This window comes from Camelus ferus, chromosome 3 (genome assembly GCF_009834535.1).
Source record: "Camelus ferus isolate YT-003-E chromosome 3, BCGSAC_Cfer_1.0, whole genome shotgun sequence".
Taxonomy (NCBI): Eukaryota; Metazoa; Chordata; class Mammalia; order Artiodactyla; family Camelidae; genus Camelus; species Camelus ferus.
In genome coordinates, this window is record NC_045698.1 from 98,862,450 (window position 1) to 98,881,194 (window position 18,745).

The 18,745-nt window shown below is 51.8% G+C and overlaps 1 protein-coding gene across 25 annotated transcripts in view; it reads left to right on the plus strand.

Moving 5' to 3' along the window:
• Nucleotides 1–16,994, plus strand: part of LOC102508199 (protocadherin gamma-C4) — a 175,705-nt gene extending 158,711 nt beyond the window's left edge. For 22 of the 25 annotated variants that reach the window (XM_032476975.1, XM_032476959.1, XM_032476967.1 and 19 more), the window contains 3 exons: nt 1,472–1,530; nt 9,974–10,062; nt 14,986–15,394. In XM_032476975.1, coding sequence (XP_032332866.1) covers nt 1,472–1,530; nt 9,974–10,062; nt 14,986–15,212 — 375 coding nt within the window. In that variant the 3' untranslated portion in view covers nt 15,213–15,394. Of the gene's footprint in view, nt 1–1,471; nt 1,531–9,973; nt 10,063–14,985 lie in introns of all 25 variants that reach the window. The other 3 variants (XM_014558912.2, XM_006184343.3, XM_006184352.2) reach the window with 1 other exon arrangement.
• Nucleotides 16,995–18,745: the final 1,751 nt, after the last annotated feature.

An 18,745-nucleotide genomic window follows, 5' to 3' on the forward strand; every position in this document is an offset into this window, starting at 1 on the left:
TAGCATCCCTCCCTTGTAACTGAGTTTCACAGAGATCAAGTGACTTGCTCAAGTTCACAGGGTGAGTGACAGAGAAAGATCTAACCCAAGACCAACTCCTGAATTCGTGCTTTCAGTCATTTGGTACTTGTAAAGCTGGCGGGTAGGAGGGATGGTTTGCATCTGCTGGGTTGGAGCAGAGGTGTGATTCTTTCCCTTTTACGACCTTACATGTGGAGGAAAGTCCTTTGGGGTTCTTTATCCCTGAGCAGACTTAACTCAACAAACTTAGACCCGCCATCCTTAGGTAGGTTGTGAGTTTGCCCAGCTTTTCTCCTCCAATCTGTCAGAGTTACTGCAGCTCAGTGTAGATTCTACTGCTCCTAAGAATACAGTGACCAGACATCCCTGTGCCCTTTCCCACCTCAGCCCAGGAATGGTGCTAGTGACTCCTGTTGCACCTGGGATGCTAAGTTTCTGGGTTCTGCTCACATCACTGCCACCTGTGAACCTTAGAGTGAGTCATTTGGCAGCCCTGAGTCTTCCTTCTCCCCAGTGTAATCGGAGATGCTCACACCTCCCGCTCTGCTCCTGGGAGTTGAGTGTGAGAATCAATTACCAGCACACCCCAGAACGGAGAGGAGATGGCTCTAGGAATGTTCCATGAGAGTGTGTGATGGGATAACACACCCTCTGGGAAAGCTGGGAGGGGCTTGGGAGTGAAGTGACCGATTAGAGCCCCACACCTTCATCCAGGTGGGAGGTGGCTAGAGATCTGCCTCTTGGGAGCCCTGTAGATTGAGTTGGCTCTGCTTGAAGGCTGTGGGAGCTTGATCTTTGCTGGGCTCCATCCCAGCAGTTCTCTCTGTCCCAGACAGAGCAGCCTTGTTCTCTCCTCCTGGGTCACAGCCATTGTCTGGCACAGAGTTCTGGGGGTGAGAGGTGATGTGGGGTTTGGATGCCCTGCAAAGGCTCAGTCTGGCATAATTCCTAAATTAATAGTGTATTTAGCTGTGGGAAGGGATCCTTGAGAGCCAAGGGTCTGAAGGAGCTGTCCCTCTGAATGTGATAGGCACAACCTGGCATGAAAAGGGTTACCCCGAGCAGCAGCCATCTTGCTGCAGAAGATGCTTTGTTCACAGCTGAGGAGCTGAATGAAATTCTTTCCAGGGCTGCTGGAATTCTCATCTAAAAGCCTCCTCTGCCACTTTTAGGGTCCTCTGTAACCCCCTCCCAGTTCCACAGAAGACACTTCCAGCCCTTGAATCTTGGCTCCAGAGTTCTGAGACTGAGGGCAGGGAGGAAGGGGCCATTGCTTTAGCAAAGGAATCTGGTTTGCTCACTATAGTCTGATAAATGTGATTTTGTCTCTGTCTCTGGTGCCTCAGACCTCTGAGACCTGAGGTATACTTCGTATTTGAAGAAGAGCCTACCCTCCCCTTACCTTAGCCGACTTGGGTACTCAGCCCCTTTCCCTCTGTTTTCTCCACAGCAAGCCCCGCCCAACACGGACTGGCGTTTCTCTCAGGCCCAGAGACCCGGCACCAGCGGGTAGGTGACTGTCTCTCCAGCCCACCCTCTTCTCTGCGGCATTTTTCTCAGTGATGGGTGTGGGAGGAGATGGGGGAGGGCTCAGCATTCGCTACGAATGGCTTCCTCACTCTGTTCCAGATTTCAGGGAGGTTTTGGTATATTGGGGGCTGGTACACAAACCCCAGAAGGAAGAGGCTCCTACTCTGGCTATTTTGGAAACTCAATTCACACACTCTTCCCCTTCCTTCTCTCTACCACTCAAACATTTTCCTGTCTACCGGGGTTGGGGGAGCTCTGTGGGAAAAAAAAATGGTCTTAAGGTGGTCTCTGGGTGAAGAGGAGGCTTCTTGGGTCTATCTACTGGCTATGGCCCCCTGCTCCGGGTTTGGCCGGGCCCCATCCTGACTGGGGTTCGGGCAGAGAAATCTGGGACAGGAGACCGAGAGGAGGTGCTGTCAGCAGTCAGAGCCTCCTCCAGAGCCGGCAGGAAAGAGCCCAGGCTGAGGGGAGGGAGGTCAGGCAGCTGTGGGGAAGTGGAGACGGTACAGCTGGAGGTGGGGAACGTTCTCCCCCAGCCTGCGCCTCCTCCAGGATGCCCGCTGGGCCCCCTTGGTCCTGCCTTCTCAGCCTGCTGGCCTTTAGTCTCTGACACTCTTATCTCTGCATCCTTGCCTCAGTCTCATCTCAGTTTGCAATCTCTGCCTCACCCCCTCTTGCTCCGTCTCTATCTCAGTTTCTGTCTTTATTGCTGTATCTCTACCCTCTGTGTCTTGTCACACTGATCTGTGCCTCACGCCATGCCTGCTGTGGCTAGGTGCTCAATAAATGTGGAATCAATGAATAAATGTGGCTCCTCCTTAGTCTCAGTCTGTTTCTCCTTTCCTCTCTCTCTCCCTGTCTCTGTCCTTGATCTCTGTCTCTCCTTTCATCATTCCCTAGTGTCCTTGTGTTCTGCTGTCTCCAGTCTCTTTGTTTCTGTCTCTCACTATGTCTTTCTCCTCTGTTCTCAGCCTCTCTGTGTCTCCTTGTCTCTCTCTAAGTCTCTTGTCTGTCCCTTTCTGCCTCGCTGGGTTTCTTTCTCTGTTGCCCTCTCTTTCTCTCCTGTCTCTCTTTTATCCTGTCTTTTACTCTGTGTTCCTGTCTCTTGTCTCTCATTTCTTTATACTTGTGGGCAAGCCAGCACACACATGCCTGCCCCCCCGCCCCCCCCCCACATGCAAACACACACAGCCTTTGATCTCTGCTCTCTACCATACACCCTCCTATCCAGGCTGCCCCAGCTGCTTACTTCAATCTGGTATGAATTCCTGCTAAGACAGGAAACCCCCCCCCCCAGGGGTGGAGGGTGGGGGAAGGACTTCAGCAGAAGGACCTGTGGTGGGTCTGGGGAGAGTGGGCTGGGCTCTGGGCCAGGCCTCCCTGTGAGAAGTCAGGAGCCTGGGGGAGTGCAGGGAGCCCAGGAGAGGGAGGGAGAGCAGAGCCCGGGCTGTCTTCCCTCCTCCTCACTCCTTAGACCCTTGCTGCCACCATTTCCCCAGATGCTAGAGATGCCCTCACTGCCCCAAAAACCTGGGACACCTGGGTGTCGGATGGAGACTCCAGCCCCCAGGCATGTGCAGTCCTGCCTCTGGTGTTGAGATCTCCAGGCAGTTCCCAGAAGGTAGCATGCCAGATGGCATGCACTGCCCTGGCCCCTCCTTTGATGCCAGGTGTCTCCTTTCTCCCCACTTCCCATACATTAGGTCACTCATGTATTTGTTTATGTATTTATTCATTCAACAAATATTTATTCAGCATCTACTATGTGCCAGGCCCTGGGCTAAACCCTGGCCTGCAGAGTGAACCAGCAGACATGATTGCTGAACTCATGGGCTTCCACACCAGCAGGGAAGACAGAAAATTGACAGCAAATCACACTTAAAAAAAATTATATATATATATAGTTACAAATCATAACAAGTTCTGAGAAGAGGGTCACGTGAGTGTAAAGGGGGAGGAGGATGGCGAAGGCTTCCAGGGGGAAGTGACATGTGAGCTGAGGTGATGAGAAGCACGGGGCAACTTGTGTTCCCTTTACCCACCTCCTCCCCAGGCCCTGAGGCAGAGCGCCCTGCTGAACTTGCGGGAGCTCCACCAGTTGCCTCTGATGTGCCTTCTGGATTGGGTGCCTTACCTCTGCCTTTAGTCCCTTTCATCAGTGGAGAGACTTGGCCTGAAAAACATGGGGGAGCTCTTGGGGAGATGGGAGAGCAGGCTCAGGAGCTCTCCCTTCCTTAGTTACCCTGAGGGGGATGGAGCAGACATTTCTGGTTCAGTTCCAAAGTGGCCCAGATGAAATCAGTGTTAGGGGCCCAGTCCAGCAACTACCACTTCCCTCTTTCATTCATTCAGTAAATAATTAGGAAGCACTTACTATAGGTGTAGGAGATATAAAATAAATGTAATCCCTGCCCTCAGGGAGTTGACAGTGTATTAAGGGAGACAAATGGTAACCAAATAATCACTGAAAAATGTCCGATTACAGCTACTGTAAATGCTTGGAAGAGCAGAGCCTGGTGGTGAGAGCATAGAATAGGGATTTGCCCTGGTCAGGGAGCAGGAGGACATCCAGGAAGAAATGAGGCTGTGGATTAACTAGCTGAAGAAAAAAGAGGGAAGAGCATTCCAGGTGGAGGAAGAGCACTTGCAAAGGCCCTGTGGTGAGGCCTCACAGGATGACAGGGAAATTTCCTTTGCTGCTGTTCTGATGAGTCCGTGGGAGGGAGAAGATGGAGAGGGGAAATTCCTCTTACTCAATCAAACCCTGGCCCTCAACTGCTTTTCTGGCCCATCTTGGCTACTGGCACACCAGGTTCAGAGCAGGCTTAGTGTTGAGTTCTTCAGTAAACCAGGTTCAAGTTCAAGCCAGCACTGTCACCTTACTTACACAAAAGAAGTCTTCTGAAATCCCCGCCCCCCAGGTGTACCTCCTCCCCACCACTACCCCTTCTCAGGTCTTCCTTTTGGTTTCTGATCCCAACAGCTGTTGCTCAAACTCTCCTTTCTCAGCTGGCTGTACCCCATAGGCCTCGCCCTGCAGCTGTTCCCAATCTCTGCCTTGAGAAGTGTCTCCATTTGATCTCCCCTGGTCTCCACACTGTTCTATTTTGGTGGCTTCATACTGTCCTTCCCCTTCTATTCTGCAACCCACCCTCCTCCAGGGAGACTATCCCTGCCCTCCCTCAGTTTGGGCAGTCATTCAACAAACAAATAGTAACTTATTTCTTTCTGCTTATGAAATAACCTATGCTCATTATAGAAACATAAGAAATAGTTAAGACCATTTAAAAGAAGAAGACCCCATAATTTTACAACCCAGGGAAACCACCACTCACTTTTTTTTAATATGGAAAATTTCAAATCTATACAAAAATAGAAAGATCCGTGTCATGAGCCTCTCTGGCCCCACTATCCAGCTTCAACTGACATGTTTCACTTCCATCTCCTCTCATTGATTTATTTTAAAAAAAATCTCAGCCATCGCATGATATCATCTGAGTCTTCACTATCTTTAACAGATGATTCATTTTTTAAAACACATAAGTCCCAGAAATAATCTTAAGAAACTAACAATCTGTTAGTTTATTAATATGATATTATTACAAACATCATCAGATATTTAGTGTATATTCACATTTCCCCAATTATGTATCTCCCTCTGTTACCTGGTTTGCACGCTTACTCAAATTAAGGGCCATATTTTATATTTGGCTGAATGTCTCACATGTCTTAGGCTCTCTTAAAATTTTTATATGTGTATTTCAAGTCTGTTCCTTTGTGCAGTTAAACACACACGGGCTGCGGCTGCTCCTGCTTCCCCTTCTCTTCCTTCTGTTGCTTCTGCTGCTGCCTCTTTTTATTCTTCTTTTAAAAATCTGATTCACCTACGTAAATTGTTCACAGAATATCAAGAACTCTCATTCCCAGTCAAGTGATATTTCTCAGTGGTTTCTTTCCTTTTTTTTTTGTAGTCATTGAGGTCATACCGTGTCCATCAGTATTTTAGCCTTATTTTTTTTCCCTCTTTGTATGACATCGTGAGAATTTCCTCGTGTCAGTAAACAATTCTTGAAAATTGTTTTTTTTTGAAGCAACATTATTTATTAAATTGACACTTAATTGTTGCATAATCGCCCCTTATATGGACAAAATGTATATTTTAAAATGCTGGTAGACTTTTACTACATAAACACTTCACATGTGTTTAGATTTAATACAGTGAAACCCAGGCTCCTGTCAGGGATGACTTTCCCAGATTTTTCCCTTTTTCTGAGCATGATCAGGGAGCATTTTACCACAGCCCAGCCTCTGGGCTAGTCCCTCACACATCTGCCCAGAGTACAAGAATACAAATGCCTTAGGGTGAGAACTGTATCTGTCATCTCTTAAATCCTAGGGCCTGTCACAGGCACTGACACATGGTGCTTGGAAAACGGCCAGTTAGATGTAGTCCATCTCTTTCACTTTCATTTTTTCACTGTTCCCCAAATCCTAGAAGAGTCTCCTGTCGCTGCTGCCAGGGCTCCGGGGCCTCCAGGCTGAAGCCCAGCATGTTGTCCTGTGTAAGAGCACAGGCTCGGGAGTGACATTAGCCCTGTTTCAGGTTGCAGCTCTGCCTGTTGCCAGCTGTGTGGTTTGGGGAAAGTCTCTCCACCTCTCTGAGCCCCAGTTTCGTCTGCTGGGAAATAGGGACACTTCTAACACTTAGCTGCAGGTGGTTCCGAGGCTGGAATAGACAACATGTATATAATTTAGCCAGCCCAGGACCCAGGGAATAGGAAGCTCTCAGTAAATGGTTCAAAAAAAAGTCTCTTTCCGTTCATCTCCTGCCCAGCTTCAAAGAGCTGGCAGCCTGCCCGGGTGGTTGGCCTCCAGCCTTGAGCCATTTCCCTAGAATCCTCCTTTCAGCCCAGGCCCATGGTTCCAGGCCCACCCTTCCACTGAGTTTTATTCCCCAGGCCACGTGATCCCCCCTCCGCCCCGCGATGGTGTCCTCCTAACCAGGTGTCTGACCCTGTTGTCTTCCCCACAGCCCCAGAGCTCCCCTCCCTGCTCCCAACTGCCCTGCTCTCCCCACTCTGTCCCCAAGCGGCCCTTCGCCTCCACCTGAGCCCCCTTGCCTCAGCCCCGGGGAGAGCGGAGCCTGGCTGCAAGTCAAGACTCCTGGATTTTCATGGAGACAGAGGTGGCTGGGGCCCCATCCCTGGGTTCCTGTCCTCCCAGAGGTGTCCCCCCAGCCCTCGGTCTTCTCATAGGAGCAAAAATGATCTTTAAATACTTAAATCCGAAGGCCTCAGTGGCTTTTTGGTGGTCTCATCTTAGGATGAGACCAAAATCTTTGGTGTCCACTCTGCAGCCCTCAACCCTGACCCGCCCTCTCTCCGTGTTTCTTTTACTCTTTGAACATACACGCTCCACTCAGTATATACTCCCTCTGCTTGGAAAGCTCTCTCCCAACACTACCTTTCTCCTAGATAACTTAATTTTACCCCTCAGTTTGTTACTTTGAAATGTTTCAAACCTCTCAAATTGAAAGAATAGTGTATGGAACATCCAAATACTTTTTACCTAGATTCATCAATCATTAATATTTTACACATTTTGCTTTCTCTCTCTCCCTACTCAAAACACCCTCCCCCCATTTTTCCTTTCTGAACCAATTGAGAGTTGTAGACATCGTAACATTTGAAATACTTCAGAATCTATCTCCTAATAACAATATTCTCATTCATAACCACAAAAGAATGATCGCATTTGAGGAATTTAACATTAGTGGAATAATACACAGTCCGCTAGCAGATTTTCGTAAACGTTCTCCTAATGTCCTTTTAACCGGTTTTTTTTTTTTTTTAAACTCCAGGATTCAGTGAAGGAGCATGAATTGCATTTGCTTGCGTTGTCTCTTTCATCTCCTTTAATCTAAAGCAGCCTCCTTACCTTTGGAGGGGTTGGTTTTTTTAATGACATGGGCATGTTTTAAAGAGTCCAGGCCAGTCATCTTAAAATGTCCCACAGTCGGGGTTTGCTGATCATTCTCTCTTGGTAAGATCAGGTTACGCAGTCTGGTTTTTTTTTTTTTTTTTGAAACATTTTTTATTGAGTTATAGTCATTTTACAGTGTAGAGCACAATTTTTCAGTTATACATGAACATACATATATTTATTGTCCCATTTTTCTTCGCTGTGAGCTACTACAGGATCTTGTATATATTTCCCTGTGCTGTGCGGTATAATCTTGTTTATCTATTCTACATATGCCTGTCAGTATCTACAGATTTTGAACTCCCAGTCTGTCCCCTCCCACCCCCCTCCCCTGGTTACACAGTCTTGTTAAGAAGACTGTGGGTGCAGTTGTGCACTTTCTGCTGGGAATCATTTTGTGTCAGTTTGTCCTGTTGTCAGTGATGCTCATTTTGTTCACTGATAAGGTGGTATCCCCAGATCTCCCCGTGACAAAGATGCTTATAAATATTGGTGATTAATACATAACTTGTGGGTGACATTTGAGACTTTGCAGTCACCTTTCACTGCTTTTAGTATTTTAGTATTCACCCATGAGCCTTGTCTCAGACTGTTTCTTATATCAGTGGTTCTATCAACCCTCCTGCATTTGTTTAGCTGGCTTCCTCCTGCAAGTCAGTGGGATAGTTTCTTGAGGTTTAAATTCCTTGTCTTTTCCTCAGGGAAGCCTGGATGGGCTGACTCCCTAATCCCGACTAGGTGAGGGCTTTCCTTTGCCTCCTGCTCTTTGCCTCCATGTCACTTGTCATAATTGCAATGAAACCATTACATAATTATTTAATATCAGTTTCTCAGTGGAGATTGTGAGCACTGTAAAGTCAGACTATTTCAGTCACGTTCACAGCTCTGACCCCAGCTCCTAGCCCAGTGGCTGGTATGCAGTAATTGCTCAATAAATACTGGTTGAATAAATGAATCCAGATCTGATTCCAGCTCTTCCCACCCCGTGGAGGGAGAAATGACATTCCTGCTTTCTCCTCCATCCCTAACTCTTTGTTTGCTGTGATGGCGTAGAGGACACCACGCAGCAGCTGTGTGCTCTGATCTGAGCCTTTGGCTGAATCCACCTAGTTGGGGATAGGGAAGTCCAGACCAGGGGAAACTAAGCTGGGACAGACCTTGGAAAAAATGTAAAGCAGTTCTTGACTGCTCATCCACCGTGACAAAATACACGCGCACTCACACGCTCGCACTCACTCACTCACACTCACTCACTCTTTAAAGCCTCTAAGGTGTTCCCTGCAGCCGCTGCCCTGGTGCCACATCTTACCCCGTAGTAACGTAACTCCACAGGTCTCCCACTCATTCAGGCTCCAAGTATGTATTGATGAACTTAGGTGTTGCAGACCATGCAAGGGTCACCTAATAGACTGGGTGTCTGTCAGGCTGCTTCCCCCTCCCCTCAAAAATGGAAATCATTTAATCCTTGAAAATTTCCCCCCCAAAGCACAGAAATAGTCACTATGGGAAAAATCCAAGTTGAGTTGGCATTCCTTAGAGTTCTTTTAAAGGTTAACAATTTAACAATTGAGAATCACTTCATGTTTCTCTCAATGCTTGGAGCACCTAAAGGTCTTAACAAGGTGCTTCAGTAGGAAAGGGCAGGGGCCTGGTTCCAGAGCTCACGGAGCTGGATCTGGGGCGGAGCAGATGGTACAGCAGCCGTGCCCCCGGGGCAGCTGTGGGGTTGGAAGCACAGTGGAGGCACCTAGTCTAGCCTGGGTGGGTTTAGGGATTCCCTCTGGCAAATCATATTCATGTTACCGAGGCAGAGGTAGGCAATTTGCATTTATCTGCCCAGGATGCGCTGCAAGAGAGAGTCTGAGGAATTAGGGGAAGTACCTCAGAAAAGGTTTGATGATAGAATGCTGGGGAGTGGGGTTGAGAGTGTTCTTATAACACAGGCAGGGCTGGTTCTTATGTGACCGTGGGTTTGATTCTGGTGACTCAGCAAGCCACTGAAGTGATCAGATTTGAGTTTTAAAAACCTCTGTCTCCCTGCTCCCAGGCCTTGTGGGGCCTCCCACCTCTCCCCCTGAGTTCTCATGCTTTTCTCCAGCTCTGACACATCTTCTCTCATTTCCCACCTCCACCGTCCTGCCCTCCCTCAATGGGAGCCTCTGCTTCCTCAGGGAGGACAAGCTGCAGTGTGTCCTGCTGCACCCCCCCACCCCCCTCCAAGGGCCATGGTGTCTGAAACCGGAGAAAGCTGGTTTGGGGAAGTGGCAAATGGGGATCTGGCTTCCGGGTTGTATAAGCTGCCTCCTAACTTGCTGAAAGGGAGCAGGGCTTGGGCGCTGGCTGGGGATTGGGATAGATCTGGGAGCCCTGGGAGAGGACGGGAGGAATGTGAGCTGGGCTGGCCCGGGAGACCAAACTCACCATCCCACTCTCTCCCCAGCTCCCAAAATGGCGATGAAACCGGCACCTGGCCCAACAACCAGTTTGACACAGAGATGCTGCAAGCCATGATCTTGGCCTCCGCCAGTGGTGAGTTGTGCCAGTATGCGCAGGATGGGAGCCCCGGGCTTCTGGGGTGCATCCCACAGTACCGTGCCCTGAGACCGGCTTTCTGCCTGTGTGGTTCCTCCGGACCTATCGGCAGGTCTGAGAGGGCTGATAGCTGCAGGTTATAAAGCCACATGAGGGAATAGCTGAGGGGGGAGGTGTCCTGGGATGCACAGAGGGAAGTGAACAAGGGAAGATCTTTGCAGGACAAGTGGGGAGTAGTGGCTGAAAGTCCAGCCCCTAGAAGGGGACCGCTATCAGTCAGGTCCTAACTCTACCCCTCACTATCTTTGTGACTCTGATCAATGTGCTTTCTCTCTCTAAACCTCAGTTTCCTCAGCCAACAAAATAGGGGCAGGGACTTCAAAGAGTTGCTCTGCGGATCAGTGAGATGATACCACAAAGCAGGACCTGCTGGGCCTGGCACACACAGGCCCTCAGTCCCTCCCCAGCAGGGAGAGCACACTCTGGGCACATGAGATCCCTTCTCTCTTTTGTTGCCCCCACCTCCAGAGCAGGATTTTGGTTTTCCCACAAGGCTAACGAAGAGCTTGAACAGGCACTAGAGATTCAGATGATGGCTGTCATCCCTGAGGAGTAACAGGAGTCCTGAGCGGGCAAGCAGAATAACATCACTGGTACCGAAAAGTGCTGCAGGCTTTGGAGGCAGGCTGGCCTGGATTGAATCCTAGTGCCACCCCTTGGCTGAGCGTCCTCGGGCAAGTTACTCGGCCCCTCTGGGCTGCAGTTTCACTGACTCTAAAGTCAGTATAACAGTAACAGATCTCCTTGTGGGGTCGTGAGGGCAGAATGTAAGGCCTCAGCACAAGGGCTGGCAGAGAGTAAGGGCACTCTATGCAGGGGCTAATACTGAATAACTATTATCTCACGTGACCCACGGTGGCGTAGAAGCCAGGATTAGAAGAATGCCCGTTAATAAGGACTAGCTCCGGAGCAGCACATCCTGGGCTTGTATGGAGACTGGCAGAGGAGGAAGGCACTGGCCTTACAGAGCGAGCTGAGAGCCCTGCCCTCCAGCATGTCTGGAGGGCCGGTGGGTAGAGCCGGGGAGAGGCAGAACCATGATCACCAGAGTCATGCCCGTGTCCTGAGGAAATTGAGACATCACTTGCTCCAAGGCACCCACTTTGAGCTGCAGACTAGTGATTCCAAGCCAGCCCGACTCCCAAGTTCGTGCTCTTTCTCCTCCAGTGACCATGTCTGGCTTTCAATCCAGCCTCAGTTTCCCTTTTCGCTGAACACTTTTAGAGGCTGAACTTCTCTCGATGCCCTCCCTGCATTATTCTCTCAGATTAGAGTTCCAGATAAAATACAGGATGGCCACTTGATTTTTAAATTCAGATAAACAACAAATCATATTTTAGCATAAGTAGGTCCCAAATGTTAGAACTGGGACATGCTAACACACACAAAAAATTGCTCACTGTTTACCTGAAATTCAGAGTTAACTGGCCACCCTTGGCTTTTATTTGCTGAATCTGACAAGCCTTCCCCAGATGTCTGAGGCTGAGTGGGGCCAGGCCCTGGGTAGAGAAGAGTGAGGGGGAAGTGGCGGGGGTGGGGGGCCAGCCTTCTGGGACAGAGCTGGCCCAGGTCTGGGGCTGTAATTCTAAGAGAGGCCAGATGCTGAGGATGAAAAAGGCAAGTGGCTAGGTCTGAGAAGATGCCAAAAGTTGGGTTCTTGAGAGAAGTAAACAGACAGTAAGGTATATTTAGCTAGGGTGGCTTTGAACCCTAAGGCCAGGAAGCAGGCTTTTTAGCCTAAAATCCAGATTTTGAAAACAGAAACGGAGTCAGTATTTATAGTCCCAAACCCTCCCAGAAGGTCCCCTGAGTCACGGCAGGCTGGCCGCCCGGGATTCACCCCTCTGGCCACACAGGGCCTGACCCAAGTGTAAGCCGGGGCCTTGGTGGGGTGGGCCTTGCGTGCGGAGGTGGTGGGGTCAGGCCCTCTTCTCACTCTCACACCCGCTCCCTGGCCCTGGAGTCCGGCCCAGCCAGGCCTGCGGGGCTGCCACAGGGGAGTAAGTCAGCCGGAGAGTCAGTGTACTTGGGAGGCTTTTTAAATAAACACTTCAGGGAAGGTGTGCTCTCAAGGAGGCTGCGGTTTGCAGCTCAGCTGGCTCTGGTCTGGCTTGACCAGACCTCTGGGCTGCTCTGGAGTGGCTGCCCTCAGCCCCGGGGCAGGAGGAGAGGGGAGGTTAGGGCTGGAAGCTGCTTCCTCAGGAGAGGCTGGCACAGGAGAGGAGGCTGGCCCTGCTCCCACCTCCTCCAGGCTGGAGGATGCCCGGGTGTTTTTTCCTTGCTGCTCTTCAAAGTCTGTTTCTCCTTGGACTAAGGGAGCATCCTGGTTCCTGCCCAGTATGGGTCTTGCAGGGGTAGAAGGAGGGGCCGTTGGAGACTTGATGCTACAGAAGGTCAGAGCTTGCTATCCAACTGCTCCTCCTCAGATTTATAGATGGGTAAACAGTGGCCTGAGTCAGGCAGGGCCTCGGCCAAGGTCACGGAGCTCATCATGGCAGAGGTGACCAGACGCAACTCCAGCGTCAGTCTCTTTCTGTTACACTCTAGGTCTCCCCATCTTCTTTCCTCCCGGTCCAGCCCAGCTTCACTGCATCGATAGGGCCCAGGCCAACATCAGGTCTGTGCTTTAGGGGAGGAGGTGGCAGGGGCTGGTTTTGTGATTTGCATACACTCAGATGCTCCTTAGAGATCTTGGGTGCCTATAGGATGTGGGTGGGCTTGGCTTCCAGTTACCCAGTCAAGCCCTTCCTATCTATCTATTTCTGCCTCCCTTCTCCTTGTTTCTCCCCATTTCTTCCTCTTTTTCTTTGTGTGCATGTGTCTTTCTGTCTCTCTCGAGTGCGCGCTCTCTCTGGTGCCTCTGAGGTCCTCCCCTCAAGCCCCTAAATCATTCTGGAATCCTGGCTCTTGAAGCCGGATCTGGGCCCCCTCCCCCCAGCACTTGAAGTCCTAGGCTGGAGGAGGGGCTGTGGGAGGGGAGGGGGAGGGGGCAGGGCAATGGAGGATGGGGCCCCCTTCTGGAGTTAATTAGGGAAAACAGGGAATTGTCAGTGGAGTGAAAGGGCTCGGGGAGGGCCTGGCCTGGGGAAAGAGAAGAGGAAGTGGGCAGCTGCTCCCTCCCACCCAACCCACTACACCCCCCCCCCACCCCGTCCCAAGGCCACGGGATCCTGGGATTTGGGACTTGAAATGGAGGCTGTAGAAACCTGAGCACTGGAGTGAGGAGGCGGCGAGGCCCAGGCTCATCTTTCCTCTGCCTTCTCTTACACCCCTCCCACTCGGGTTTGTTCCCTGAAAATATTTCCTGTCTCTTATTTCTCAATCCCTGGTTGGTGTCCCAGGATTACTCAGCCTCTCCAGCTTTAGTCATCCAGGGTCTGGGGCAGGGGTAGTGGGAGGCCAGTGTCGGGGGTTGGGGGGGAGCCCTTCTGCCTGAGGGGCTGGGCTGGGCATTCTTGGGCTTTTAACCCTTCCACCACCTGAAGACTCCAGCAGGAGCCTCCTGAGACATCAGCCAGAGTCATCAAAACTCTTGGTTTTTTAATCCCCCTGGAGGCAGTCAGGGAGCATGCAGGGGGAAGCAGTGACCTTGTGTGATGGGGATGGTCAGATGGCAGCAGCTAACATCTAGTGAGCACTTACCATGCGCCTGTGCACCGTCTCCTTGAGTCCTCAGGAAACCCCAATGGGGAGGGTACGTCTTTGTTTCTCTTCTTTTAACGTGCAGACAGATTACCTGGAGATCTTGTTAAAATGCAGATTCTGAGTGTCTGTGATTCTAACAAGCTCCCAGGCAACGCAGAGCCAGGGCCAGAATTTGTACTTCTCTGGGCCCCAGTTTTTGTTGTGCCCAGCGGGAAGTTGGGCTGGAGGCTCTTTGATGTCACCTATAGCTCTGTCACTAAGCGTGTGCCTACACTGTACTTAGGACATCTGGTCTGGGATCTTCATCATCTCAGCCTCATAGAACACAGCTCACCACTGTCCTCTCTCCCCTCCTTTACCCTCAGAGGAGTAAGGAGGTCCAGGCCATTGGTGGTGGCGACGACCACACTCTACAGCATATGCTTAAGATACACTTAGACTTAGCGCTGCCCTCACCTGTCCTGGCCGGTATGGCCTCGGGCTAGTCTTTTAGCTTCTCTGAGCCTTGCTCCCCTCAGCTAGAAAGCGGGAATAATAGCACACACCTCCCTGGGTTGTTGTGTTGAGGTTAAAAGCCGTCCTGCATGTGCAGCATCTAGCAAGGTGCTTGGCACCGGGTTGGCATCAACTACCGTCATGAGATGAATGCCTGGAAGAGCACCCCTCCTAACTAATGATGGAACAACGAACTGCCCTCTGTGCCCAGCACTCGGGGAGAAGGATAGGAGCTGCACGAGCACGAGCTCCCTTGTCACGGCCCTCCGGGAGCCCATGGTCTAGTGTGGAGACCAGAGAGGCTGCCTTGGGCAGGGCAGGGACTTGAGTCAGTGTCTCAGACCTGAGAGAAATAACAGCCAGCATGTTTGAAGACCTTGCCGTGTAGCTGTACGTATATCATCTTGGTTAGCCTTCACCACAACCAGAAGAGGTAAGTACTATTATTATCCCCATTTTGCAGATCAGCAAAATGAGGAGACATGGGGAGTTTAGGTAGATTTGACCAGGATCACAGGTAGTAGGTAAGAGTTAGGATCAAACCTAGGCTATCACTCCTGAGCCTCTTACATCTACCCCTTGGGGATAGAGACGGCATTTCCAGTGCTCAGTGAGGTTGGGGCTGGGAACTTTGCAGGTATTCATTAACTACTTGTGCTATAAGAGAGTGACTGTTGGGGACCCTGAAGTTCAGCCCCTCACCTTCCCTTGTCTCTGCAGAAGCTGCTGATGGAAGCTCCACCCTGGGAGGGGGCGCCGGCACCATGGGCCTCAGTGCCCGCTACGGGCCCCAGTTCACCCTGCAGCACGTGCCCGACTACCGCCAGAATGTCTACATCCCCGGCAGCAATGCCACTCTGACCAACGCAGCTGGCAAGCGAGATGGCAAGACCCCGGCAAGTGGCAACGGGAACAAGAAGAAGTCAGGCAAGAAGGAGAAGAAGTAATTCGGAGGCCAGGCCTGGAGCCACAGGGCAGCCTCCCTCCCCAACCAGCCCAGCCTCTCCCTACCTGTACCCAGGCCTCGGATTTTCAGGGCTCACCCCCAGGATCCTGGTAGGGGCCCAGGCCATGCTCCCCTTGGGAAACAGAAACAAGTGCCCTGTCAACACCCCCCTCTCTGCCCCCAGGGGATTGAATATGCAAAGGGAGTTCTGCTGGGGACCCCCATCCAATCAATTGCTGTGCCCGTGGGGGTAGTGGGGTTAGTGTAGACACCATTTGTCACCCCCCTTTAGTTACAGCTGAACTCTTCCATCTTCCAATTCCAATCAGGCCCATCCATCCCCTGCCTCCCTCCTACCCACCCCACCCCACCCTTCTCAACAGCTCCTCTTTCTTGAGTAAGTGGTTGGGGTGTTGAGGTACCTGGTGACCTAAAAAGGATGATAGTTTTGAAGTACTGGAAGGGCATCATGACCTCTTGGCCTCTCCTTCAATCCTCAAACTTCCCCCAGAGCATGGTTTGGTGCCAGTCCCTTCATCTCCTTCCAGAACCTGAGACCAGGCTCAAGTTTTGGGAGACCTGGTCACCATTGCCGTGGTACTGACGCTTGCTGGATTTGGGGAGGGCATTTTGCTACCATGCCTCTTCCCGACACCCTGGGGACCAGTCTTTTGTTTCATTTTTTATTGTTTGATGTTCCCACTGCATGCTGTGACTTCCCTCTTCCCAAACAAGAGATTCCATTGCATGTTCTCAGACAGTATGGGGTGGTAAGATACAGAAGGGAAAGGTAGGTATGTTGATGGGGGGATGGACAAAGCTCGACCCATCAGTTAACAGGGCTTGCGGGAGGCTCTGTATGCCACCAGGATACTGACCAGATCCCCAAATTCCAGCCATAAATCAAGCACCAGGCTGGACCCTCATCTGTCGTATACAGGGCAGCCCAGGCAGCCAGCTTTGGGCTGAGCTACCAGCACCAGTGGATTTAAACTGGCATTACAGTCCAGGGAAATTCTGAGCAGGTTTGGGACCAGGTCCCCTGGAGAGTTCAGTGGGGCCTCTGTGGGTGCTGGGTACTCCAGAGGTGCTGCTGGTTGAAGGATCACTGTGGCCCCAGCAGGAAGGATGGGCCAGCTAGGCCATTTTTGGTCCCTGGGTTGAGGAGGCAAGGAGCTAGAGCAGGGACCAAGTAGATAGAAAGTGTCAGCCCAGGATTAGGGTCCCTGCATTCCCGAATCCCCAGTCCTTCAACTTGCCAGGTGCCATGTCTTCTCTGTGAAGCCCGCTGCCCAGGCCCCCAGTCCGCCCCCTAGTGGCCAGAGCCTGGTTAAAGTCCCCCAGTGCCTCCTTGTGCATAGACCTTCCTGTGCCCACCCCCTTCTGCCCGGGGGTCCCGTTCATCCAGCGGGGCTTCGCGAGAACCCCACCCCCGCCCTTACAGTAGAGTGTAGAGCCCCCTCCCTCTTTTGGCTGGTGTAGAATAGCCAATAGTGTATGTAGTGCGGCGTGCTTTTCCGTGATGGCGAGTGGGCAGGGGGCGGCGGGCTTCGCGCAGCCGTCTGTCCCCAAATCTGCCTGCGGCGGCCCGTGCTGTGTTTTGTGCTGTGTCACGCGCTGCGGCGACCCCCTCCCGCGTACTGACTCCTATAAGCGCTTCTCTTCGCATAGTCACGTAGCTCCCCACCCCCCTTCCTGTGTCTCACGCAAGTTTTATACTCTAATATTTATATGGCTTTTTTTCTTTGACAAAAAAAAAATTAAAGGGTTTCTTCTGAAAGGTTGAACGTTTCTGTGTAAGAGATGGGGGCTCCTGGCATGTGTGGCTGAAATGATAAGAGGTATATGCTGGAAGAAGAGCAGGTTCCGGAGGCGATTATTGTGTTCGCATCTTGGTTTTGTTTGTCATGGCCCGAGAGTCTGTGTATTTGTTAAATGCGGCTGTGTATGCGTGCAACACCACGTGCATGTGTAATAGTGCACGACGGTAGTGGTGCTTGTGGATCTGTACAATGCGTGTGTCATGGGCTTGCGGGTCCGCCGTGGGGGAGGGGCCCTCCGCGCGCGGCGTGGCGGTGTGCGTGCGCAGCTGTCTCCAGGCAGAAGAGGAGACCCTTGCGCGGAGGCGGGCGCGGGTTGGCAAATAGAGCTAAAGAGGGGGAGGTGGATTTTCTTGAGTTCCGCCCCTTCTCTGCTAAAATTACCACCCCGGAGCGCCCTCGCAGGCTTCGCCGGAAGAGGGTGGGTTCTCCTTTGCCTGCCTTCCTCCACGCCCCCCAACTCCCTAAACCCCACTGCCCAGGGGGCTTGGGAACCGAGAAAGGGTGGGAAGGAATGCTGGAGGCGATTCTCCGAATGCCGAGTCTATAGGTTGCCTCTGTTTTCCCATTTGGAATTTACGTTTTAGGTTGCCTCCCTGCAGCAACGCCATGGAAACGGTGGGATCCCCGCTTTCTTTCGTGTGTGCGGGAGAGAGGGGGTGTCAAGGGGACAGAAAGGGTATGCAGGACGTGAGATTGCCCGCAGACCCAGATGCCCTGCCTCCTTCCGTGCTTTCCCTCGTCGCCTAGCCCATCTCCCGCCTCCTCCACCAACCTCTTGGAAGCACAGAGGGATTTGAGGTTGCTGCCACCAAAGAAGCTGCAGGAAACAGCGTGGGGGGCGGGAAAGCCAGAAAGGGCAGGACAGAAAGACCCAATGGTGTTATCAAGGGGGTCGGCGAGGGCATGCCCAAGCGCGGGGCGCGGGGTTGGGGGGGTGGGGAGGCCGCCTCTGAGCATCCTCTGCGCTGAGTCTCTCAGAGCTGACACGGAGCCGGTTCAAGGGTTCTGCCAGCTCCAGAAGTCTGTTGTCATGGAAACCAAGCCTACCAACTAAGCATCTGGTGGCGACTTTTCTTGCGTCGGAGGAGGGGTGGTTTGCGTGGTTGCTGAGATGGAAGCAGGGTTTTGTTTCTGAGAGCCAGGCTGCAGAGGGCGGGGTGCCGGGCGCCCGGGTTCTATTCCAGGCACGGCAGGAAACTGGCAGAGCGCGTGAGCAGCTGTGGTTGGTACCCTAATTGGTATGTGTGCCTGTACAGCTCTGAGCCAGAAACATGTGGCCTCTGGGGGCAGGGAAGGAGGAGGCAGGCAGCCCACCTCCACATCTCCAGCCATACTTGGGAGGCAGCTGCCTAGGCTCCAAGGCTATTTAAGAGGCTTTTAATTCCAGTTCCAGAGCCTGCCCAAATGGGTTTGTGGTCCTCACAAGGCCCCTCCCTGTCTATTCTGGGCCTGGTCATAGTTTGTAAGGTTTCTTTGTGCAGGTCACCACGTGCTCAAACAAGTATGGCTCTGAGTGGCAAGTCATCTGGCTCATGACCTCTCTCTTCTGACCTCAGCTGGGCAGGCTCAGGTTCCACCCCAGTGTAAGCTCTGGTCTGGAATGTGGTCTGGGGACACTTAAAGTATGTTGGGGGAGGGGAATATGGGAAAGTGGCAGTTAAATGGTTCCCTCAGCACAAGAGGCACAGATACTGCCAGGAAGCTGCCTGTG